The sequence below is a fragment of the Malus domestica genome, chromosome 07 (assembly GCF_042453785.1).
Source record: "Malus domestica chromosome 07, GDT2T_hap1".
Lineage (NCBI taxonomy): Eukaryota > Viridiplantae > Streptophyta > Magnoliopsida > Rosales > Rosaceae > Malus > Malus domestica.
The window spans coordinates 31,899,794-31,924,677 of NC_091667.1; the positions used below are offsets into that span (position 1 = coordinate 31,899,794).

The 24,884-nt window shown below is 38.4% G+C and overlaps 3 protein-coding genes across 25 annotated transcripts; 1 reads left to right on the forward strand and 2 right to left on the reverse strand.

Moving 5' to 3' along the window:
* Positions 1 to 480: 480 nt before the first annotated feature.
* On the reverse strand, positions 481 to 9,277 carry LOC103428535 (disease resistance protein RPV1-like). Of its 19 annotated transcripts, none has more exons than XM_070825409.1 (13): positions 8,495 to 9,277; positions 6,739 to 7,909; positions 6,133 to 6,417; positions 4,899 to 6,032; positions 4,597 to 4,809; positions 3,594 to 4,094; positions 3,321 to 3,470; positions 2,510 to 3,007; positions 2,279 to 2,421; positions 2,076 to 2,113; positions 1,743 to 1,976; positions 1,078 to 1,445; positions 481 to 973 (listed from the first exon to the last, which is right to left on the reverse strand). In XM_070825409.1, the coding sequence occupies exons 1-4, from the start codon at positions 8,974 to 8,976 to the stop codon at positions 4,947 to 4,949; spliced, it is 3,024 nt and encodes a 1,007-aa protein (XP_070681510.1). In that variant the 5' UTR covers positions 8,977 to 9,277; the 3' UTR covers positions 481 to 973; positions 1,078 to 1,445; positions 1,743 to 1,976; positions 2,076 to 2,113; positions 2,279 to 2,421; positions 2,510 to 3,007; positions 3,321 to 3,470; positions 3,594 to 4,094; positions 4,597 to 4,809; positions 4,899 to 4,946. The 19 variants fall into 19 exon arrangements, with proteins under 19 accessions (XP_070681510.1, XP_070681513.1, XP_070681516.1 ...); XM_070825412.1 differs by having other exon boundaries at positions 1,576 to 1,976; XM_070825415.1 differs by having other exon boundaries at positions 2,076 to 2,156.
* A 1,284-nt stretch (positions 9,278 to 10,561) lies between these two features.
* LOC103440067 (ATP-dependent DNA helicase SRS2-like protein At4g25120) lies at positions 10,562 to 18,325 on the reverse strand. Of its 3 annotated transcripts, XM_070825427.1 has the most exons (27): positions 18,013 to 18,301; positions 17,365 to 17,905; positions 17,096 to 17,259; positions 16,812 to 17,010; positions 16,596 to 16,652; positions 16,407 to 16,512; positions 16,188 to 16,321; positions 15,971 to 16,045; positions 15,692 to 15,817; positions 15,468 to 15,599; positions 15,295 to 15,378; positions 14,870 to 14,983; positions 14,606 to 14,706; positions 14,401 to 14,467; positions 13,966 to 14,016; positions 13,730 to 13,807; positions 13,334 to 13,543; positions 13,160 to 13,198; positions 12,693 to 12,764; positions 12,488 to 12,574; positions 12,359 to 12,415; positions 12,027 to 12,232; positions 11,840 to 11,933; positions 11,582 to 11,632; positions 11,360 to 11,422; positions 11,079 to 11,138; positions 10,562 to 10,939 (listed from the first exon to the last, which is right to left on the reverse strand). In XM_070825427.1, exons 2-27 carry the CDS (start codon positions 17,398 to 17,400, stop codon positions 10,886 to 10,888), a joined length of 2,517 nt encoding a protein of 838 aa, XP_070681528.1. In that variant the 5' UTR covers positions 17,401 to 17,905; positions 18,013 to 18,301; the 3' UTR covers positions 10,562 to 10,885. The 3 variants fall into 3 exon arrangements, with proteins under 3 accessions (XP_070681528.1, XP_070681527.1, XP_070681529.1); XM_070825426.1 differs by having other exon boundaries at positions 10,562 to 11,138; positions 18,013 to 18,325; XM_070825428.1 differs by lacking the exons at positions 15,295 to 15,378; positions 15,468 to 15,599 and having other exon boundaries at positions 10,562 to 11,138; positions 18,013 to 18,325.
* Positions 18,326 to 22,760: 4,435 nt separating this feature from the next.
* On the forward strand, positions 22,761 to 24,781 carry LOC114826144 (uncharacterized). 3 transcript variants are annotated; one of them, XM_029106047.2, is made up of 7 exons: positions 22,770 to 23,005; positions 23,102 to 23,194; positions 23,283 to 23,532; positions 23,659 to 23,755; positions 24,167 to 24,283; positions 24,389 to 24,418; positions 24,526 to 24,781. In XM_029106047.2, the coding sequence occupies exons 1-5, from the start codon at positions 22,843 to 22,845 to the stop codon at positions 24,269 to 24,271; spliced, it is 708 nt and encodes a 235-aa protein (XP_028961880.1). In that variant the 5' UTR covers positions 22,770 to 22,842; the 3' UTR covers positions 24,272 to 24,283; positions 24,389 to 24,418; positions 24,526 to 24,781. The 3 variants fall into 3 exon arrangements, with proteins under 3 accessions (XP_028961877.1, XP_028961880.1, XP_028961879.1); XM_029106044.2 differs by lacking the exon at positions 24,167 to 24,283 and having other exon boundaries at positions 22,761 to 23,005; XM_029106046.2 differs by having other exon boundaries at positions 22,771 to 23,005; positions 24,389 to 24,527.
* The last annotated feature ends 103 nt before the right edge of the window (positions 24,782 to 24,884 follow it).

Genomic DNA, 24,884 nt, shown 5'->3' on the forward strand with positions numbered 1-24,884 from the left:
ATAAAAATGTCATTCGCACGCGAATAATAATGTGATTAAATTAGTTGTCAAATGATTGTTTTTTTTTTTTACAAACAATACTATCTACACTAAGGGGGAGGGGGTTGGGCTTAACCTCACAATAGGCTAACAATAATGTGATTCAATCAATTATTTATTAAATATTATTTTCTCTATTTTAAACACGTTCAAAACATCTTAAGAGGCATAATGTGATTAAATTAGTTGCCAAATGATTTTTTTTTAACAAATGATATTATCTACACTAAGGGGGAGGGGTGGGCTTAACCTTACAATGGACTAGCAATAATATGATTCAATCAGTTGTTTATTAAATATTATTTTCTTTATTTTTAAAAACGTTCAAAACATCTTAAGAGGCATGTAAGGTCATTCATATATAAGATGATCAAGTGTGAGATTAATAATAACTATTTTCATTTCTTACGCAGTCAAAATTACACAAATTCTTTGCATACATTTTTTTTAAAAAGAAATTTTTTATTATTAAAGAGAGATTTCGAAACTATTTACATTATGCAAGGAGTTTCGAACTCGAGATGCATGGGTAAAAACCTAACACCTATCCATTAGGATATTTGACCACCAGAGGTGGTACTGAATTTTTTGGTGCCCGCAAACACTCAAAATGTGCTTTTTTCCAGTACAACAACATAAATTAAAAAGAAATATTTAAAGAGGGTTGGAATCTAGTCGAAGCTAGGGGCTAGGCTCTCACACCCATATTATATTACTTGAAGAAAAAACATACAACGGGAGACATAGTACCGAAACCCCGACGATCAAAAGCAAAATCATATACAACCACTCCAAGCAGTCAACATGGCCATCACATATTGAATCCAAAATGTTAGACGCCCCATTCGCTGCATATAATGTACAGACGAGCGGCAGCTTCAACCAATTCTGCCATATCCGACTGGATGAGAGCAGCTAAAGACATGATTGTTCCCTAATAACATGAATAAATTGAGTAAACAACAAAAGTAGCAGCTAGTAAACAACAAAAGTAGCAGCAAGGGAAGGAGATGTGAAGTAGATGAAGAGGTGTAAGACCTGTGAATGTCCAGCAACAAAGATTTCGGAGCTTGTTGTCGAATATCACAACGCATCATTTCTGGTAGATTAAATATAGCCAATTCCTGCCAACTCCAATTCCAAAAATCCTACAGTACAGCATAAATCTCATTGTCTTCTGATAAAGATGTGTGTCCCTGACTCCAACGTGTTTGACGCACATTCCCTACCCACAGTGGCGGATCCAGGAAATAATGTTTGGGAGGTCATTAAGGATAGCGAGCGCAGTGCGAAAATTTTTTTTAACAAAAACGGCATGCATATCGTCATTTCATCGGGTCTTGGTAGGATAGCGCGACCAGCTACTCCAAAATCCTTGTTCAAAATCCTACATTCCAGCTCTACATCTGCAAAGAACAATGAAAAAATAAAATAAAAAGCAGAGCCTTTCGGTTCCACTAGCAAAGGCACAAAAATAAGGCTATGTGCAAAATAAGGTCGAAAGGACACGCTTGGTATTTTTGTTTTTGTTCAGACCTGCCCAGGACACGCTGGGCATTTTTTTTTGTTTAAACCTGGCCCAAAACGACGTCGTTTTGGCCAGGTCATTTAAAAAAATTTCCTGGGCCAAAACGACGTCGTTTTGCCCAGGTTTTTTTTAAAAACAAACTGGCGCCACAGCGCCTTCGTCTTCTTCATCCAACCTGCCCAAACCGACGACCTTTCGTCGAACAGTTGGTGTGCAGCGAACGGGGTCGCACCAGGGGTCGCACCACCAGTCCAAGGGGTCTCTAAGGTTGCTTCCATGGCTTCCAAGGGGTCGCGCGACCCCAATGACCCCACTGTGGATCCGCCACTGCCTACCCATACATCGAAACCTTCATCTGCAAGGACGAATCCCAGCGATTCTTCTGGAGAATTTAAGAACCATGCATCACCTGGTCAAGATCAAGAAAAGCCAGTAACCAAGTTCAATTGAGTTTGAAGCACATTAGAGCCTAATTTAAAATGTATCCCACGGATGTTCATCACTTTACCCAATAGTTCGTTTCAAGAAAGGAAATTCCAGCAGAACCTGAAAACTTCAAACTTCAGATCAGGGGGCACCAAATATTGAGCTATACATTCAAAGTTTGAAATAATCAACTTAGTAGGACCAATATGTTGAAAAAATTGGAAGGAGCTATGAAAGTAAGGCTTTTCATTAATCAGGCGTACAGAGAATCAATATTTTACTCACGGATCATTTACGGGGAACACTCCCCACCAGAGCAATCTCATTAGTCCTTCACATCTCAAACCAAATAGAAATTGACTAACAAACACAACTTCTATTAGCCCTTCACATCTCAAATCCAGTAAGTACCCATCTTTCGTCTGAATCTGGAAAATAAGCAGCAGTGAATTTAACAATTAAACAATTAAACATATAAATGGGCACTTTTTAGTGAAATATTAGTATGGTACTCACTGTGTGCTCGGAACAAGAGTACCCAGAAAGCTCAATGAGCTGCGCACAGAGGACTGCAGCGGTGAACGACAGCAACCAATTCTGTAATATTCAGTCGAGTTTTGGGTGATTTCTGCAGCGATTTCGGAGGCCAAGAGCCTGATAAGGAAAGCTGGGACGGAAGGGCAGTGGTCTGGAAGAAAGGCTCGGGTCACAGCTGTCGCGATTCGCGAAGGAAGAAGTGGCCCAATACAATTTCGGCCCTGGACAGGTGCACTGTTTGCACAGGGCCAGGGCCGACCCTGAATCGCGATAACGTCCTTCTCCAAACAGTATATATACAGGTGCTAGAAATATCTAATAGAACCATTCAATTCTAGAGTCAACAGCTTTAGCATTAGTTGGTACAAAGTACATTCTTCCGAAGAGGGAGATGAAATCGTTGAGGCTCTTATTTATTCCTCCTCTTGATGTGTCCTTTTAGACTGCTAATTCCAGACGATCCAATCTCATACATCCCTGCAAAAGCATGCGTGCCAGACTTCAAGATCAAATTTTTCCAACAAAAGAAACTTAAAGATCAAACTCGTTAGCAGAATAAATGGCGCACAAAGGGATTTAAAATCCTGACATGTGTATTTTTGGCAGATTTATGTGAGCATGCAACTAAAACTGGCATCACTATCAATGGTGCACGAAGATTGGCGGAAAAACGTAAAGGGAAGCAATCACAACACAAAATGTACGACGTAATCTGTCCACATGTTGGAAGGAGCTATGAAAGTATGGCTTTTCACTAATCAGGCGTCCAGAGAATCAATATTTTACTCACGGATCAGTTACGGAGAACAATCCCCACCAAAGCAATCTCAATAGTCCTCCACATCTCAAACCAAACAGAAATCGCACTAACAAACACGACTTCTATACTATTAGTCCTTCCCATCTCAAATCTAGTAAGTAACCCATCTTTCGTCTGAATCTGGAAAACAAGCAGCAGTGGATTTAAAAATCTGGGTATCTCAAAGTTACTCACTTTAATCACAAATTTAACAATTAAACATATAAATGGGCATTTTTAGTGAAATATTAGTGTAGTACTCACTGTGTGCTAGGAGCAAGAGTACCCAGAAAGCTCAATGAGCTGCGCACAGAGGACTGCAGCGGTGAACGATAGCGACCAATTCTGTAAAATTCAGTCGAGTTTTGGGCAATTTCTGCAGCAATTTCGGAGGTCAAGAGGCTGATAAGGAAAGCTGCGACCAAAGGGCACTGGTCTGGAAGAAAGGCTCTGGTCACCGCTGTCGCGATTCGCAAAGGAAGAAGTGCCCCAAAACAATTTTGGCCCTGGGCAGGTGCACTGTTTGCACTGGGACAGGGCCGGCCCTGAATCGCGATAACGTCCTTCTCCAAACAGTATATATACAGATGCTAGAAATATCTACCAGAACCATTCAATTCTAGCGTCTACAGCTTTAGCATCAGCTGGTACAAGGGACATTCTTCCATAGAGGGAGATGAAATCGTTGAGGCTCTTATTTATTCCTCCTCTTGATGTGCCCTTTTAGACTGCTAATTCCAGACGATACAATCTCATGCATCTTCCCTGAAAAAGGGTTGCCACACATCGAGATCAAATTTTTCCAATAAAATTAACTTAAAAATCAAACTCGTTAGCAGAATAAATGGTGCACAAAGGGATTTAAAATCTAGACATATGTGTATTTTTGGCAGATTTTAAGTGAGCATGCAACTAAAACTGGCATCACTATAAATGGTGGACAAAGATTGGCGGAAAAACATAAAGGGAAGCAATCACAAAGCAAAATGTACTAAGTAATCTGTCCACATATTGGGAAAAATTTTTAACAGTTTGATTTGTAACTTCTCCATTGTATTAGTTAAAGACAAGACGGTGTCAACCATGCAATTTGCTGATGATTTTACTGATGAATGCAGAGTTAGCTGATGATACGACAAGCAATTGAAAATCCCATCATTATACCCCACATATACCAAAAAAGCAAGTCATTTGCACAAATTCAGAAGGTTCATCCACTGCAATTTGCAGATATAGAAATGTTAAGATAAATGGAAATACAAAGTACCTTTCACCCAAATTGGAGGAACACCGGTGGCATTAGCAAGTTAGCATCGGGAATTGACATTACCAGTATCTTCACAGTTTCTGCGGTGGAGTTATGTACCTCTCCTTGGAAAATGCCACCAAAGCCGCCGCAACGCGGTGTAGTGTCCGATTGATTGCTTCAAAACAAAGCTTCGTATCCATGTGTTTAATCAGCACAGAGTACCCAAAACCCCTGAAAATTATTTCTTTATTCAGACAATAAAATTTCCCAAATTTCGAATTTTAATTCCAAATCAAAAATAGGGTTTGAATTTTGATTACCTAGAAATTGGGGGGTTGGGGTGGAGAGGGACCCGGGCCAGGACGGAGCTATGTGTATATGCTAAGGCGTGCCAAATTACATAGAGTGTCAGGAATGTGTACAAGTCTTTTGCAATTTATCAGACTTAAAACCTGAAGCCCCGTAAGGCGTTCAATCCAGGGGGAAAGCTCTTTGATAGATGTTCCACCCAAGAAAAGCATTCTTAATCCTTCCATATTTTCTTCAATGCTTGGAAACACCTCAAATTTTGTACAATTGTAAAGAGAGAGACGGTAAAAGGATTTGAGTTGACAAATGCTGCTTGGAAGACTCTCAAGTTCCTTGCAATTCATCATAAGCAAACACCTCAATCCCGTGAGATTATTAATTGACAGGGGTAGTTCTTTAATTTTTGACCCAGATAAATCAAGCTCTTCTAACCCCTCAATAACTTCTGAAATCTCTGGAAACATCACAAGACTCGAGCAACCAGAAAGATCAAGGGTTTTGAGAGATTTCATACGAATGCTGCTTGGAAGACTCTCAAGTTCCTTGCAATTGTTTAGGTCCAAATAACTCAACCTCGTGAGATTATTAATTGACAGGGGTAGTTCTTTAATTTTTGACCTGGATAAATCAAGCGCTTCTAACCCCTCAATCACTTCTGAAATCTCTGGAAACATCTCAAGACTGGAGCAGCCAGAAAGATCAAAGGTTTTGAGAGATCTCATACAAACTTTGCTGGGTAGAATCTTAAGTTCCATGCATTTTGATAGGTTCAAATGACTCAACCCCGTGAGATTATTAATTGACAGGGGCAGTTCTTTAATTCTTGACCCGGATAAATCAAGCTTTTCTAACCCCTCAATCACTTCTGAAATCTCCGGAAACATCTCAAGACTCCGGCAGCCAAAAAGACCAAAGGTTTTGAGAGATCTCATACAAACTTTGCTGGGTAGAATCTTAAGTTGCCCGCACAAACTCAGATCCAATAAAACAATTTTTGTAAGAGCCAAAATCGACCCGTGAACCTCAACTAAGCGTGTACAACCTTGAACAATTAGCCTCTCAAGATTTGGCACATTTGTGAAGTCAGGGGTTATCTCAAGGTTATGACAATGACTTAAATTGATGAATTTCAACTTTTCCTGCGTCTGTTAAAACATTCAGGAAAACATGCATTACTTAATAAGACATCTCACTCAAAGCCCAAACATTTAAAAGAAACAAATACATGTAAATGATTGTACATACCTGGGTTCCTTCCCAAAGTCGGTCAATGAGGCTATATTGCATGTCAAGTCCAACAAGATTTTCGAATTGAAAGTTGGATGGCAAAGACTTGAGAGGGTATCCAGACCAGGAAAGACACCTCAACTCACTAGAAACAAACTTTAAGGGCCCAGTCAGGTGTTGTATGCCGTGAGCACTGATCTTGAGAAGTCTTAGTTTAGTCATCCTATCAAAAGCTTCAACCATTAAGCATCCCTCATCTGAGTTCCACGAATCGAGGATTATGCTTTCGACTGTTTCTGTACCCTGTGCAAATCAAAGGGAAGGAAAAAGCAGAGAACCTTAGTTTAGATTATGAAGTTAATGCTTGTTTCTTAAGGAGTTGTTTGATAATAATTTTGTTTTCACTTTTCACTTTTGTTTTGATTATTTATTTAGAAATCTGAAAATTGAAAACATATAACTTGTTTGTAATTGTTTTCAATTTTCAATTTTCAATTATTAAAAAAATGAAAATTAAAAATTAAAAATGGAAACAAAAGTGGTTATCAAACGAGCTTAAGAAATTGATTTTGGTCAAAAGTTGAAGCTTTCTACTAAACATTGCATAAGAAAAGAAATTATCACCGTATTTTTAGTTATCACATGAAAAACATCTTCATAACTCCACAACCTACTTCGTCTCCCAGGCTCTTTGATAGATTCTTGGTAGACGATTTTCTGACCCATTTCCTCTAGTAAATCATGCATCTCCAGTTCCCCCTTCGTTGAGACAGTTACTAGAGCTCGATCGATTAGAACTTTTATTCCAATATCAGGATAGAAACCACAGCTGTGCAGAACTTCGGTTGCACAGTCTTCTCTCATTCCTTTAAAGTAACATGCAATATCTAGAAAGATATCCTTCTCCATGTCATCTAGTCCATCGAAGCTTGTTTTAAGCACATCATGAATTCCCTTTTGCGGGATTTTCTTTATTTTTTCTAACTCATTTTCCCACTGGCGTACATTTTTGTTATAAAGAAAAGCTCCCAAGACTTTGAGTGCTAAAGGCAGACCTCGAGCATATTTTACGGCACGACGGGAGAGATCATCATAATCTCTGGTGGGTTGGTTTTTTCTGAAGGCGTACCGCCTAAAGAGTTCCAGAGCTCCAGAATCACTCAAAATCTGGGGATTATATATCTCACCAGCTATGCTTAGTAATTGCGAATCTCTGGTTGTTATAATAATTCTGCTTCCACCACCAAAGGAATGTGGCTCTCCAAGTAAAGCTTCAATATGTTCTAATTCTTCCACATCATCAACAACAATAAGAACTTTTCTCCGACCTAGACTATTTAACATCACCTGGAAACCTTTATTCGAAACGTCGGAACTCCCCACCCTGTTGTTCGAGATACTCGATAGAAGTTCTGCCTGCATATGTAGTTTGCCATGCTTCATGAAACCTTCCTTGAAATTTTCAAGAAAGCAACAAGCTTTAAATCCACCAGAGATTTCATTATAAACAGCTCTAGCGATGGTTGTTTTGCCTAAACCACCCATACCCCATATTCCAACAATGCGAACATCATTAGTTTCAACTCCAGGAGGATGCAGTAATGAATGCATGTTATGCATATGAGAGTCCATTTCAACCAAGCCATTATATTTGCTTGATGATGATGAGATGTATCGCCGACCCCACTTAGTGGGAAAAGGCTTTGTTGTTGTTGTTGTTGTTGATGATGATGAGATGTGGATCAATTTCTTAAAAACATCTTCTACAATTTTCTCAATAAGCTCTGCATCATCCCTGTCAAATTTAAAACACAATATAATTACAACACCAAATGATACTTAATGGGTCGTTTTGATTACAATTTCGTTTGCAATTTTTTTTAAATCTAGATTTTAAGTTTGCAGATTTTGTTTTCAGTTTTTAGTTTCAATGAAAGTAGTTATTAAACAAGTTTTCCAATTTTTCTTTCATGGTATACAGTACGTAGTCCCAAATATCAGTAGTTAGATCTTGCATTTAGATCTAATGGGTATTTACAACCTTTTTTCCTGAGAATTTTGTACCATTGTAGCCAGATCACATGTTTTCATCCGTTAGTTTTATAAAAATGGAAACTACAAACTTAAAAAAAAAAAAAAAAATATATATATATATATATATATATCAAATGGCCCCTAAATGCTATTAAAAATCTCAAAAATTAACAGGAAACTAAAACAAATTAGAATTTATTCATGGTTTCGCAAATCCCAGCCGGATAAACTGGTGGCCGTTGTAAGAGAGGACCTCCAGCCGGATAAACATTTTCGAGTTATTTGATATTTGTATAGTAAAAATACTTTAATAGCAAGTGCGCGTGAGTGAAGAAATTGAACTTACTTATATTCTTTCGAATCCCAACCGGAAAAATTGCAGGCTCTGGGAAGAGCGGACCTCCAGCTCTGCACCTCCTTCACGTCAACGTTAGAACGACCTTCATGTTTAGCAAAAGCTTCTGCAAAACTTCCCTCGAGTTTACGAATATTGGACGGATCGACTTGGTAGAAAATGGGGAATACAATCTGGTTCTTGGAATGGTTGCATTCCAAGATTTCCACGAGTTCTTTCAAGCACCATGTGGATGAAGCATAGTTTTGAGAGAAAACTACAATCGAAATCCTTGACTCTCGAATCGCTGTCAGGAGCTCGGAAAGGCGGTCGCCTTTTCTGAGGTCTTCGGCATCAATGAAGGTGTTGATTGGTTTCTGACGCAGAGCTTTGTAGAGATGGCTGACGAAGCCCGTGCGAGTGTCTTCCCCTCTAAAACTGATGAACACATCGTATTCCCAACCAAGGCAAGAAGAAGAAGAAGAAGCAGCCATTAATCGATCTCACCTGGGCAGCGATGATCGAGCAGCTAAGACTAAGAGAATTGTAAGTACAGAAACACTCAATAGATCTACAAATTGGATCACCAGAAATTAGTCAATGAGTCAATGCAAAAGGGAAAAGGGCAATTATGCTTTTTGCGTTTTCACATCTTCTTCAGGAAATTTCGGTGTGAAAGGAATCCGCATACTTTTGATTTTTCAACCCAAGAAAATGCGAAGAAAGGGTACAAAGTAGTAAATTTAATCTACAGTTGCCTACCCAACAACCTCTTGATTTAATATATATTTAATTGGGAAAAGTAGTTTAGAGGAAGGATGTTATCTCCTTTTCTTCTCTCTCGAACAGTCAATCTTCCCGCGTGCGATTTAATCATGATTAAAGCTAAGCTTAATCTTAGGTCGTATTATTTAGGTCTAATTGGATTCTTAATTCTTGTTGTGATATAGTAGTTCGAAGATTAAAAAAAATTATGATTTAAACGTTTGTGGTGAAATCTGTTACGATTTAGATTCAAAATTGAAAATTTCGTTAACTCCATTAATTGTTAGCACATGAGACTCACAAATGAAACTAAAAATATAAAGTTAGCCTCACATGTAATCTTCACGTGCTAACAATGAAAAGAAAGTTCCGTTTTAGCTTAATATATGTGACTCACGTGTTAATAATTAACGGAATATTAACAAAAAAATTTATTTTAAGCATAAATTCAAATAAACTTCACCACATAAGCTTAAATTCTAATTTAGATATCTTCTAACTATCTTATCACCATAAAAATTATAATCAAATTAAACTTATTATTTATTTATAAATGCGTAACTAAATCACAAAGTGTTGAATGAAAGGGAGCACTCCAAATGATGAAAGGGGTATGATATCCACACATCTTTTTTTTTACTTCTTACACATCGTTTTAATTTTCGACCGTCGGATCAAATTAATTGAAGAATATCAAAGGATAAAAATCAACAAAGGGTGTGTAAGAAGTAAAAATGAGTGTGTGGATAGCCATCCATGATGAAAAGCGGGAGCATCGAAAGCTATCTCCGTTTCTTGTTGTCTATTTGTCTTCTTTTGGCAGATAGCTCCTAGGGACCGGCCTATTTTCCACAGCTGGTTATAGGACTCAGTTGCTATAGAAGGAGTGTTTTGTTGTAATTCAATATCGATGGAAATCCAACAGAATCTTTTCAAATTTTTGTGAGGATTTTGGGGTGTACGTAAATTGATTATGTTTATCGTATATTGTGTGATCATTTTTTATCAAATATTATTTGTGTTTCATTTTAAATAAAATAATTTAAAATAATTTTTAACTACAAGATGTACGATGAACAGATATAATTCACAAATCTCCAAAATCCTTACAAAAAAATCCGAAAAAGATCCAAATTCAATGGAAATAAGCTAATTTTGAATCAAATTACATTACTTTATTTTGTAAATAAATTAATTTTGAATTGAACAACATTCATTTATTATGTAAGTAATTCATTTTGTATGTATCATCATATATATTAGGCACATTTTATCATAGGTGATTTTGTGAAAAATTAATAAAAAGTTACAATATTAACAATAGATCAATAATATTTATGTTAATTATAAATAGGTTAACCATGTATTGTGATACTTAAATACATTTAAAATAAATAAAAATTACAAAATCTACTACTACAGCTAGCATTCACTTCAACTAAAACTCTCTTCCACGTAGTTTTTATATTTGGAATAAGTCATACGAATCAGAGACATGAAGAGGTGTAAGAACTGTGAATGTCCAACAACAAAGACTTCGGAGTTTGTTGTCGAATATCTGCAGCGCATCATTTCTGATAGATCAAATCGAGCCAATTCCCGCAAACTCCAATCCCACCACCACCTTTCAAGCCGGCCTCAGCCCTCCGGGCGGCATTTGGCAGGACAGCACTGGATCAAACAAGAATGGGACTGGCAGTGGGAGCAATGAACGAGTACACTCAGCAGGGAAGTCCATCATGCGTTAAGGCAAATGGTTCTCAAACACAAAGCAATAGTTCGCTACCGAAAACAACCAAAGTCTGACAAAGGGAACCGTCTTACACCTAACCTGTTTTTCCCTCATCAAATGAGCGCGTTGATCTGCAGATATTTTCTGCCATCTCAAAACCTGTTACAAAGAAATATAACGTTGATGTCGAGCTGGATAGCATATTATACCAATTATGTGTACAAACCTATTGAAATAAAGTAGCTGTAGTTGCATATTACGACAGATATTAACGAAAACAAAAGAAGGCTCGCCTATTCAAGATCCTAAATCCCATGATTCTTTTGTTTTTAGTTTCAGAAATTTTCAGAGCACAAACTGGAAAGTACCAAGATACTTACATATTGGGCATAATGAAATGCATCTTCATCTTTCAAGCAAGATTTGAGTGAGCGCAAACCGTCCTGAGAGTTACATAGAGTCAATCGGTAATATAAAAACGTAGATGCATCACACCCAAACACAAGTATTCAAACACCGACAACTTCTTCATGCGGTGAGGCATGTTAAAAAATAGGGAAGAACAGTTATTGAATAGGAAGTTAAAGGACTAAATTTATGACCTTGTGTTTGTAGTTCTTGGCTCGTATGCGTTCATCTATTACAAAACCAATCTGTAACAGGTACAACAGAAAATATAAGCAGTAGTCAGAACATTAAGCATCGGCATTCACATTGCCGCCAATCCAAAGTTAAAAGTCTAAAGGCAAAACAGTATGATTCTTATCTCTCAAACAAAAATGAAACTATACCCCAGACATAAATGAAATAAGTTCTACTGCCTCAACTGAGTACTGTGATTATATATAAATCCAATTCACCTTGTCAAGTAATCTCTTAGGATCTTGAAATGCTTGCTTCTTAGCCCAGTCATTAAATACATGCGAGATAATCGATCTCTCATCCACACTGAATCTATTGTACAGTGACAGAATAATAAAGTTAAACATGAACATAACCAACCAAAAATGCTAGTTATAATAGTACACCCATAATTGCAAGCAAAACCTTTTTAAGAAGCCATTTCCATGGTTTTCCTCCCCAAATTCCATCAATTCTGCAGAGGCAACGTCAAATTTACTATGATGGAGATCATTTTGAACCATAACAACTTCAGAAGGTAGGAGATTTGGTTTGAGATCATCTGTTGACGGAGTAGTTTCTTTTGAAGGGTCATGATGCTTTGATTGCAAGCCTTCTGTACTTACGTCAGCCTACAAAACAAAAATTGCATTCAACCACACTAGACTTAATAAGATTAGAAACACTTCAGATTCTTCATTATTTGTAAGTTTGACTAAACAGCAGAACAACTGAGGATAATGAACAGTAATACACACCTGGACTTCTCGTAGATGATTTGGAATTTCTTTCAGAAATCGCGAAGGTTGAAGCATCTGAAGGAGTCACCTTCTCAGTCAGAGCAACAACAACAAATAAGGAGGACAGGAATTCAAGCTAAAACGTACCTGCCAACTGGAATCCATCGTAACATAAAGAATGAAAAGCTTTTTTCGAGCACGAGTCATTGCAACATATAATAGGCGTCTTTCCTCCTATGATTAGAGTGGGATTATTGAGTTATTGACCAAAAGAAAAAAGAGTGGGATTATTGTGAAAAACACTTCAAAGCTCTGCATATAACTGAAAAATGTTGAACAATTTACCCCACACCTCAATGGAGGTCCCATTTTCTTTTGCAACGCCATTGAATTCATGCAACAACGGGATCTCAGATTCATTTACCTGTGTTATTGGCATGAGCATTAAAGCAAGCTAAGATGATTTGAAGAGGTTGATATCGTCATGATTATAGTAGAACAGAATACCAATTTCAAGTCATCAATTAGGTATAGCATTGGCATGTTTAATCAGTAAATCTAATGACAGAACACCTCAACTCTACACATAAATAAATAAACGGTCGTACCCAGTGCACAAGGCTCCCGCTTTACGCAGGGTCTGGGAGAGGTGAATGTCGGCTAGCCTTACCCCCATTTATGGAGAGGCTGCTCCCAAGTCTCGAACCCGAGACCTACCGCTCATGGGCGAAGGCACTTGCCATCGCACCAAGTGCGACCTCTACACATAAATAAATAAACAACCTGAAAAATATTACAGCCACTTGTTAAGGCAAATACCTTAATTATGAAAACTATATCCCACTCTAAACCTTTTGACTGCAAGAGAATGAAAAAGAAAGACAGTAAGCCAAGAATGTTTTGTAGAACTCCAAAGGAAGTCCAATAGGGAAATCATCGCAAGTACAAGAGTTAGCGAGGTTCGCATAAGAGGATATCAAAAAGATCTATAACCTGATGAATAGTAGTCAAAGTGACAGAACTTTGGTTGTCATGTCTTCGGGAGTGAAAATTTTCACTCTCCCGCTCAGATATGTAGTCGATGAATGCTTTGAGTAAATTAACGCAGCCTTTTTCTTCTGCTACGACTTCTCTCTCCCCTTTTCCCGCAACAAAATGAGTTGATAAGAAATCAGATACGTCGTCTAGTAGGTACTGAAGAACCTGCAATGAGAATAATCGCATCACAACAACAGAGTTGGACCAAGATTTAAGTGACAACAATGATTAACTAACTAAAACAGAGAAATTATTCATTTAAGACCTTGTTGACTGAAAAAAGGGTTTTCCAAGCAGCGGGTCATTTAAGCTTATTGTATAAATGACAATCATCACAAACGGCAAACTTACAGATCTCACGTCATTGTCTTCATTCAGCAGTTTTCCTCCCTCTATATCAACGACTGCACGTTGCTCAAGACGGTACTTCTAAAAATTGAAAGTCAAACGATAAATGATTAAGAAGTATTGAATATAAGCATGAAACGAAGAAAATGTTATGGAATGGTGATCCTCATCCTCAAAGATGATTAAAAGCAATTTGATTCAAAAATGACATATCAACTCTGGAGAAATGGAAGACAAACCTGTGGTACCATATTCGCAACTGAGGTTATGACAGCTGAAATCGATTGTTCCTGTGTGCATTAATAAGTGAGACTACCATAGAGATTCACAACTAAATAAAGACAGGTATTCCACAGAACAACCTTTACCTCTTTGGAAACACAGATCTAACAAAAACTATAACATTTTGGATTAATATTGACGAATCAAGAATAATGCAAGGGAGCAAGAGATACTCTTCCTTCTAATAACAAGGAGGTGTGAAAAGTATACAGAGTTCCAACAATTAGAGAACTAAAATCAAACTAAAAAAATCACCAAAGTAGACAGAATCTCACTTCGCCAAAAATTTGAAAATATATCCTTTTTATCCATTGAGATTCATGAACTACTACTACTACATCATGCCAATAAGCAATGCGTAAGAGGTGCTACAATTTACCGAATATATTTACCCTGAGAACAAGTTTTGAAATCATCTCTAGTGTTAACAGCACCTTGCGTCCTTGGGTAAGCTGAGTCCTATTATCAAGTAAAGAGACCAATCAGTACATATCCAAAAGATCTTAAATGCTTGTAATACCAAATAAGAAAGAAACATGAGTATATCTTGAATTAACCATGCAAAAATGTAATGTTAAAGCATCTTGTCATACAGACCTCTTCAAGGTACCAGAAATTTTTGCACTAAAGATGTCACAAGCAGCTGATATGAAGCTGCATTTTCTGTGAGTTGAAATTTTGTCAATATAATCGATCACCTGAAGAGAGAGAGAGAGAAAAAGACAGTGATATCCAGAGATGTGAGCCTAAATGCTGAGTGTGTAAAAAAAGAAGATTAAATGGATAGCAAGAATATACAACTTTAATGCTGAAAAGAACATTGAATATGATGTTCATTCATCATTCCCATTGAACGTGTACCTTCTTCTTTTCCTCTTTCTCAAAAGCAAGTAGAGCCTTGAAGACTTGCCTATATGATCCATCATCACAACCAGGCAAAGTTGTTTTAATCATAGCAACAATGGCTCTAACTACCTGCCATAAGAAACATGCTACATCAACAAGATCACAGAGTGTACCAGAAACCGTAATGTAGCAAAATCTTGGATAAAATAGCTGGCCAAAAGGGAATGGAAAAGCAAGCACGAAAAACAATGAAAAGGACCAGTGATGCCAAAATTCTGGTGGAAAAGGTGAAAAGCTTATGTCTATTACAGTTCTTGTATGCATTCTTTATAACTTAAGTTCTACGTAGCAAAAACCACCTTATGCACAACAATATTGGAAAAATTAGATACATACAACTGAGAAGATAGGTTTTCATAATCTGGACAAGTGCTAACTACCTTCTTCCTATAAACTGCCACTCCATGAACATTAAATGGTATTTTCCTTTCACGCAAGGCTGTCTGGAAGACTTTTCCTGATACCTGTAGCATAAAATACAAAAGAAAATGTGACCAAAATGTCTTATATGATTCACCTCATTCACATTAGCACTAAGGCAAGTAAGCTTGACCTGCCTCCGGTAAAGGATTGCTATATTTCCATAGAAGCACCCTGCTTCTGACCGTTTAGATGCAGTCTCCAGGATCTTGTCGACAACAAAGGCACATTGTGCATCCTCATTGTGACTTTCCTTGATAATTACCTACATTTTGCCAGTAAAACCAGTGTCACTAACTAAAAGGACTGAAAAATGACATCAAATTGTACTTGTTGGAGCAAGGAAAGATTAAGTACCTTAGACCCAGAAGAATTGTCCGTGTCAACATTCTTTAGTTGGCATCGCTTCTTATTGTTTTTTATAACAGAAGATGCAGCTTCCACAATATAGCGTGTGGACCGAAAGTTTTTATTAAGCCTAATCTGAACCATAAAGTTATGTCAAATCCCACAGAACCCCATAAAATAAAACTTACTTTCCTGTAATTGTACAATATATTTGTTCTATACTATATATAATGAAAAAAGACACTGTGAATGACATAAGATAACATAGCAGTCAAGTGCGAAGCGAACCTCTTTGTAATTTGAAAAATCTTTACGAAAAGAATCAAATCCAGAAATGTCCGCCCCATTGAAACTGAAAATGGACTGCAGCAGGATATATGTTATTTGATTTAGAACAGATAAGGGCTGGATTAGAATGAGCTGAGAGAGAGAGAGAGAGAGAGAGAGGGAGAGAGGGAGAGAGGGAGCAATAACATTGGATTTCCATAATAAATCAACAACATGCCTGATCATCATCACCAACAATGGTTATGTGGTTATGAGAGGCGAGAATCCGCAAAAGACTATATTGCATAGCACTTGTGTCTTGAAACTCGTCTATTACAATAGCTTTCCATGACTCCTGGCACTCCTTCAACACTAATTAAGAGAACACCATGTATCAACATTTAGCATTACTTGTAAAACTAGATAAATCAATGAAATATACTTAGATGATAGAGACCTTCAGGAAAATCACTTAGCAGCTTCACAGAGCAGCTAATTAAGTCGTGGTAGTCCAAAGCGTTGCACGATTTCAAGATATCATTGTAATTCCTAAGAATTTCACCCTGATTCAGATTGAGAGCTAAAACTCATAAGCAATAGTTTCAAAGAACTGAAATGATATCTGAAATTCTAGTTCTGAGCGTACTCCTGTCACATCACCCATTCTTCGGCATTCAGCGGGAGTCTTTCCAGAAGCTTTTGCCTGAAACATAAATAAATTTATTGCCTAATGCCACATATTGTAAGACACACCATTGTATTGGTCATTCTAGCTTGATTGTAGCTAATATTTTTTAAATCGAATGATTAGAGTTCTTAATCCACAATAATCTGAACATTAAATTTCGTATTCAAGACTAACCTGTGTCACAAACTTCAGCCATTTCTTTGATGCATCCTTAAAATGATGTGGAGATGTTACGCCGTTAGACTCTTCCCCATCTATAGCAACATTAAGATTCGTTTTACTCTTTTCATCTTCTGATAACCGCACAGCTTCAATGATTGCTCTTCTCTGTTGCCCATGTCCATATATCAAAAATTCTGGTCTGCGCTCGAGTCTAAAACACAAGCCAACATAACAGACTCAGCTGTACCACCATATGTATGGTGTTCAAAATCAAGGGAGGTGAATCAATAGCTTACTTCTCAGCATGTGATCGGCAAAGTTGCAATGAAAATGAATGCAATGTACTGATTGTTAGTAGTTTTGCCGTTGCTTTCCCAGTCACAGATCCAATTCGATCTCTCATCTCGGAAGCTGCTGCTGTAGTGAAAGTCATTGCTAGAATGTTCGACGTGCTGATGCCCTAAGAACACAAAAAAAAAAAAAACGAATAAGATTTCGATCATAAACAAGAAATGTAGAGAAACACACAATTATGAAAGAAAAAGTTAGGGGGAAGTAGCAACACCTCATTGAGCAGCATTAGAACGCGCCCAACAATCATCAAAGGTACTGAAATATCGCTGCAAGCTGCCTCGCGCTGCCTTTCGTTGAGAGAAAGCTAATACTTCAAATACTCATCCGGCATGTTAGGCAATCCATGGTTAACGGAATCCGTTTGGTTTTCACTACTCAAAGGCGGCGCTGATGCGGCACGAACGTCACTACCACAACTCCCAATATCATCACGCTGAATGTCCACACTTGGTTTCTGCTCAATTAAAGCGTCAATTTCCTGCAAAATACTCTCATCGAAATCATCATCGTTAAGAATTCCAGATGCAGAGAAAGAATCAAATGAAGTCAGAAACTGATGTCTGATTGGAGTTGTGAAAGAATCCGATTTTGACACGCTTGATTCTGTCCGGCTAACGCTTAAGCTCCCGGAACACGAAGCACTGCCATATTCACCACGCGCTGAATTGTACCGGCTTGCGGAAATCGGAGGCGGTGTTCTTTGAACTCTATTGAGCTGAGTTGGCGTTTGGATTCCATTTCCGCCACAGATTCTGGAATTTGAAAAACACAATTGAATTGATTTAAATTGAAGCAAGAAAACAGCCGAGTAGCCAAAAAATAGTAAGAAGATGAAACCTTTGATTCCTGAACGACTTACTTGGTATGAGGGAGGTGATGATCAGGTGAAACGGCGTCGTTGCGGGGGCGTTTGCGATCAATGAGGGCCTTGGCGGCTCTGAAATTCCGAGAGATGCGGTTTCTTTGTTCCGCCGTGAGCCCTCCGCCGTACGCCTGAACGTTTTCCTTGGACATTGCTTCGAAGATTCCAACGGAGGATTTGGCCTGACGGCCTGACCAGGCTGATAACAGTGTAAAACCTTAGGAGCTAAGGAAAAACTAAGAGAGAGATCGTAGAGAGGGAAAGTTTTTTCTTTTTGGAAACCAGTAGAGAGGAAAAGTTTGTTAAACCTGAATAATATTCTTTTGGCCTAATCGGATAAATGGTCCCGTGGTCATAAGGTATTCGGATGATAGGCCTGTGGTAAAAAAATTCAGATTTAAACCCCTGTGGTCTAAATCTGTTAGGATTTATGCCCTTTTGTTAAATAATGCTGACGTGGCTGCCACATATATGCCACGTGGCTGCCAAATGTCTGCCATGTGGCAAAAATAATAATTTTTAATTTTTTTTTTTAAAAACCTGAATTTTTACAAAAAAATAAAAAATAAAAAACCCAGTCCGGCGAGGGGGGGAGCTGGTCTCTGGCGGGAGGAAGAAGAAGAAGAAGAAGAAGAAGAAGAAGAAGAAGAAGAAGAAGAAGAAGAAGAAGAAGAAGAAGAAGAAGAAGAAGAAGAAGAAGAAGAAGAAGAAGAAGAAGAAGAAGAAGAAGAAGAAGAAGAAGAAGAAGAAGAAGAAGAAGAAGAAGAAGAAGAAGAAGAAGTCGCGCGGGGAGACCGGCGGGAAGAAGAAGAAGGAAGAAGGAGAGGGAGGAGGGTCGCGCGGGGAGAGGGCTCCGGCGGGGGGGGGGGGGGGGGAGCTGGTCTCCGGCAAGAAGAAGAAGAAGAAGAAGTCCAGCGGGGGGGGAAGGGCGAAGGGCGGGGGGAGCTTCTGGGTTTTTTTTTTTTTTTAAATTCAGGTTTTTTAAAAAAAAAATTAAAAATTATTATTTTTGCCACGTGGCATATATGTGGCAGGCACGTCAACATTATTTAACAGAAGGGCATAAATCCTAACAGACTTAGACCACAGGGGTTTAAATCCGAAATTTTTTACCACAGGGGCTATCATCCGAATACCTTATGACCACGAAAACCATTTATCCGATTAGGCCTATTCTTTTCATTCAACTTGTCTACAATAATTACTATTGGATAAGTATATAGGCTGTGTCATTACTACTACACGTGCAAAACATGTGCACATATGGCTTACTAGATAGAATAGTATAAATACCTTTTCCTTTCCTTTATTTTGTAAGAGGTTGTAATACCTAAAACAGTTAGAGAAATATATTGTAATTCTTTCTGACTTCTCCTCTAAGCTTCCTTCTTCAGTGTATTTCTTAATTTCTATGGAATTCATCTCTACTGTTAAGATGGTATCCAGAGTCGTTCTTGCTTGCGCAATGGTACTGGTTCATCGTTTCCATTGCTTCGACTGGTAAGAAGGTGATATTGCTTATGGGCTTTGTCTCTGGATATTTGTTCTTTGCGTTGGAAACCCTAAAAGAGTTTAGTGTTCTTCTTCTGAAATTTCGTTTGAATTGAAGTGTAATTGAAGGCCGATGCCATAGTTTTTTGGTTAATTGAAGAGTTATATGTTGATTTGATGAAAGGCCGATGCCAAAATTTGTTGAGAATTTTCAATTTCTTGAAGTGATTTGAGTTGATTGAAGGCCGATGCCATAGTTTTTTGGTTAATTGAAGAGTTATATGTTGATTTGATGAAAGGCCGATGCCAAAATTTGTTGAGAATTTAGTTTCTTGAAGTAATTGAATAGATTCAAGGACGATTGCCATTGTTGGAGTATATATGTGATTCTTGCTTCTCTGCGATCGTAGAGTGATTGTCTTCGTAGTTGGAAATCAGATTTGCAATTCTTGTTCATCTGGAGTTATCCACCGATATCATTAACATATAATAAGAGAACAATAATTGATGAACCATCACACTTGACAAATAAAGAAGGATCTGCATATGATGACTTGAACCCAAGCTTAGGCAAATAACCTGAAAACATGTCATGCTAGGCTCTGGGAGCTTGCTTGAGACCATATAAAGACCTCTCCAGTTTGCACACATAATCTGGATAGGTAGAATCCACAAACCCTTAGGGCTGAGACATAAAAACTTATTCCTCAAGAAAGCCATGCAAAAAAGCGTTATTGACATCTAACTGTATGAGTTTCCAATTATGAGATGCAGCCAACGATAGAACCAATCGAACTATGGTTGGTTTGATCACATGGCTAAAGGTTTCATAATAGTTAATACCAACTTCTTGAGAATACCCCTTAGCTACAAGTCTAGCCTTGTACCTAGCCACTGAACCATCTGGATTTCTTTTAATCTTGTAGATCCATTTACAACCAACAAGATTTTTGTCAGATGGTAAGGGCACAAGCTTCCAAGTACGTTGTTGAATCAAAGCATCCATCTCTTATTTCATGGCATTTTGCCATTGAACACACTTGATTGCACTAGAAAAAGACTTAGGTTCCTTGATTTCAGAAGCCTGATCCACCTTAGCAGAAAACACCTTCTTTTTCATAATCCTAGACTTAGACTGGGTTTGCATGGGATGACAATTTTGAGCATTGATACACACTAGTTGGAGATCATCCACTTGAGACATTGTAGTATTTGGATGATCTTTTGAATACACAGTAGGCAAAACCTCTGAAGAAGGCACACCACTTGTGGAATAAGAGACAAGATCACCAGAACTAGTGGGTTGAGAGGATGATGACTGAGTAACATGCCGTGATTTAGAGGTAAGAGAAGTGGGACCAATAAATGGAAATGTGGAAGAAACACTAGGTGGATGAATGAATGTGTTTGAATGCACAACAGACACTGGTGAGGAAGAATGACCAGAAGTAACTTGAGGATTGAAACCCAAAGCATTAGAGTCTGTAGGAAACTTGGATTCATAAAAAATAACATGTCTAGATACTAACAGTTTCTGATCTTTGAGAGAGAAGCAAATATACCCTTTGTATTGTGTAGCATACCCCAGAAAAATACACTTAGTAGTTTTAGGTTCAAGTTTAGTGCTTCTATAGGGTTTCAATGAAGCATAACATAAACACCCAAAAATTCTCAAATGATCAAGCTTAGGTGGAGATTTATATAGCATTTCAAAAGGAGACTGCATATGTAGGGTAGGTGTGGGCATTCTGTTTATAAGAAAAGTAGCAGTGGCACAGGCATGGAACTAGAATTTTGAAGGTAATGAAACTTGTTGTAAAAAGGTAATAGCTGTTTCAACAATATGTTGATTTTTTCTCTCAGCTAACCCATTATGGTATAGGGTATAAAGACAATATTTTTGATGAACAATGCCTTTGGTAAGAAGAAATTGCTTAAACTGAGTACTAACATATTCCCCACCCCTATCACTTTGCAAAATTTTTACATGAGCATCAAAATAAATCGAGACAAAAGTAAGAAAGTTGACAAAAACAGTGAACACTGCAATTTTATTATTTAATGGAAAAATCCAAGTATATCTTGTACATTCATCAATGAAGGAAACATAATACTTGTAACCTTCTATAGACAGACTAGGTGAGGGACCCAAACATCTATGTGAATTACTTTAAATGGAGTAAGTAACTTCGAAGCAATTACAGGAAAAGGGAACTTGGTAAACTTGCCTTGCAAACAAGCTTTACAAGTATGAGATTGAGAGTTACAAGGAAAAGATATACAAGACTTATCAAGTGTTGCAGTGACAATGGAATGTGCAGGATGACCTAATCGACAATGTCACAATGTAGAAGAAATCTTTTATCCCACAAATGCAACTGGATTAAAAACAGGAGAAATAGACCTCTGTGGTTTGATTATGGGAAGTGGATAGACAACATTATTACTCAGCCCTTGGAATAGCACTCTCCCGGTGACCTTGTCCTGTAGATAGAGAGAAACATCATTAATGATACAACGACACTGATTATCTTTGCACAACTGATTCATAGATAATAAGTGTTGTGACAGTTTTGGAACATGTAACATAGAGTTTAACTTGAAATTATGTGACTTAGTGAGAAGAGAAGAGGAACCAATATGTTTGATAGCTAAACCTTCACCACTAGCACTGGTCACAATATCATTTGATGGATAAATTTGTTGCCATGTGCAAGTTTGACAAATCTGAGGTCATATGGTCCAAGTCAAGAAACCAGAAATCTTGTTGAAGAGTTGAGGATGATGCACCAGCTCGTGCTTGCATAGCAAGATGAAGATTTTGTGAGGATGTAGTTGAGAGATATGGTATGACAAGATACTAAAACTGGGAGCTATTAGACTGTGGAATCATGCCTTGTGAAGGACCACATGGATTCTAGCTAGGTGCTTCACCATATAACCCAGTAGGCATTGGAGTTGGCATAGATGAGGATAAACCCTGAGAGAAATGCTCTGATGTGCCTGTAAAATTCTTATTCCAATCAAAGCAAGTAGCAGCAACATGGTGACAAATTTGACATCCATGTTGAAAACAATTCAATGCAGAATGACCTTTGCGATCACATATTTGCAGAATGACCTTTGCAACCCTAGAAAGAAGAAGGAGTGAAGAAGACCAAATGTGTACGTTTCTCTTTGATTGTTTTTCCCTCCTAATCGCGCAGTTCGAAATCACGGACCTCGGGCCTCGGCCTAGTGGGCCCAATTATGAGGCCCATTATCTCCGGTCTTCTCGTTCTACTTCTAGTTACCCAAATTAAGAACGTACTGGTTCGCTTTTAGCGCGAGAGAGAAATGGAGGCCCTGATTGCCTCGTACGGAGACTCGTCGTCGGGCTCAGACTCCGAGTCGCCGGCTCCACCTTCACCACCACCTCCGGAGCTCAACAACCCTCAAGAACCGACCCCTGCGCTGCCTCCACCTCCTCTTTCACTTCTCGACAGCCCCAATTCCTTCGGTAACCTCTGATTCCCATCAATTTCATCTTTTAGCTTTCTGCTGTGATGGCTTTTTCCGAGTTGCCCACCAAGTGTTTGATGTTTTGCCTCTGAAGGATTTCTGGACTTATCGGCAAGCGCCCAGCCGAGCAGAGTTCGGAACTTTCCTCACGTCGAAGGGAACTACGCAGTACATGTATACATCCCAGGTTATCAAAATTCTCGAAATTTTCAGCTCCATTAGCAAATGCGATCGCTTTGCACTTAGTTTTTGCTTGTTTAATTGTGTGGTTCCAGTTTATATACCACCAGCACCAAGGAAAGAGATGGCCTTGTTTTTGAACAAGCTAGCTTCTCTGGTGCCTGGTCTCCATGCGGTTGACGTTGACTTCCCGCTTGACATTCTGCGTAAGGACGAGCACAAGCTTGAACAAGTTGCTTTAGGCAGAGAGTTCCATATAAGTCTCGGAAGAACTGTTCCGATTCGGGTGCACCAGATTGATTCCTTGGTGACAATGCTGCGGCAGAAGCTTCAGATTCAGAGGCGGTATGGTTACATTTACATTCTCTTGTCCGCATTGCGTGAAGTTAGTTCTGTTATTTAACATAATTCTGTAAGCCTGCAAATTTTTTGTCCATTTTCGGTTTAACACATTTTGTTATTGTGAAACAGGTATTGGATTGATTTTAGCAAGTGGGAGGTTTTTGTTAATGATGATCAGACCCGGACCTTTGTGTCTATCGAAATCATTGCTGCTGGGTTAGCTGAGGTATGATTGCTAGCTTTCTCTCTTGGTGCAATTCTAAATGTTTTCAGTTGTTATATGGGCTTAAGATTTAGTAAGTACTTGCCGAAGGTCATGGGATTTTGAAATATTGATATCTTGCTTGCTTATTAGCTTAGATTTGGTCTTCGATGCACTTGTAACATGAAAAACACAAACGAAAACTAATGCATGATATGCTCATGGTTTTAACATGTGTTGTCCTGGCGTAAATCATGTTCCTAATCCTGTCATGTGAGTATAAGCCTATGATACTTAGGGCATGTTTGGCGGGCCGGACAAGATTGGAATTGGTATTTCAGACTAGTTAGGTTAGGATTGAACTGGATAGGATAGGTTTTTGGTCTAAAGATTGGTGTAGACTGTCTTAACGATGGGATTTAAAACGTGAAACAGATCTGCGACATCCCAACGATGACCCGCCCACCCAACAACTCTGCTCGTGACTTGCAACACCTCTCGTACCCTCCACGCCCCTTGAGGCCCGTCAGACCACTCTGATATCCTGGAGAGGTGAAACGTGGTTACTAGAAGCATACCTGTTTTCGTATTAATGCACGGTTGAAGCAGCTTTCATTGTCTACAAGTCTGAAATATTTCAACTTCCATTGATTTCAGATAACAAAGCAGATTCAAGCTGTGAATGAGGTGTATAAGCTTTTTCGTGTTTTTCAAACTCGAAAAACAAGATTGTGCCTGAATACTACTCATTGCTCAAAAAACTAAATCACTTCATGGGGTGTTGGTGATCACAGGATCCGCGCCCTCACATCTCGGTAGCTTGGGCATTGGGTGACATCAGCAATTCCCTGAAGAAAGTGGTTGAAGAAGAAAGACGAAGATCTACCATCGGAGGATCGTTACAGAAATGTATTTTTACCAGTAAATTCAATGGTATCGAATGTAGGATTGGTAATAAGACACAAAATATGTAAATTTTCTGAACAATAATGTAGCCATTTAACTGTATCGTGAAATTCCGAGAATATATCGCTGAGCATTGGATGAGAAGACATTTCTTTGTTGGTGTCGAACTTCTTGTCGAAGGTATTGGCACCAGTGTAAACGTCATCATCCATGTTGATGGTAATTACTTCCCAGCTACCAAGGGTGT

Coding starts and splice junctions, on each gene's coding strand:
- LOC103440067 (XM_070825426.1), bottom strand. CDS start 17,400: ATGATTGTTGGGCGCGTTCTAATGCTGCTCAATGAG. Junction 14,017..14,400: donor TTTCAAAACTTGTTCTCAGG/GTAAATATATTC, acceptor TAATGCACACAG/GAACAATCGATTTCAGCTGT. Junction 11,934..12,026: donor GGAAATGGCTTCTTAAAAAG/GTTTTGCTTGCA, acceptor ACTGTACAATAG/ATTCAGTGTGGATGAGAGAT.
- LOC114826144 (XM_029106044.2), top strand. CDS start 22,843: ATGGAGGCCCTGATTGCCTCGTACGGAGACTCGTCGTCGGGCTCAGAC. Junction 23,006..23,101: donor CGACAGCCCCAATTCCTTCG/GTAACCTCTGAT, acceptor TTGCCTCTGAAG/GATTTCTGGACTTATCGGCA. Junction 23,195..23,282: donor AGTACATGTATACATCCCAG/GTTATCAAAATT, acceptor GTGTGGTTCCAG/TTTATATACCACCAGCACCA.
- LOC103428535 (XM_070825423.1), bottom strand. CDS start 8,976: ATGGCTGCTTCTTCTTCTTCTTCTTGCCTTGGTTGGGAATACGATGTG. Junction 6,418..6,738: donor ATGTGATAACTAAAAATACG/GTGATAATTTCT, acceptor TGATTTGCACAG/GGTACAGAAACAGTCGAAAG. Junction 6,033..6,132: donor GACTTTGGGAAGGAACCCAG/GTATGTACAATC, acceptor ATGTTTTAACAG/ACGCAGGAAAAGTTGAAATT.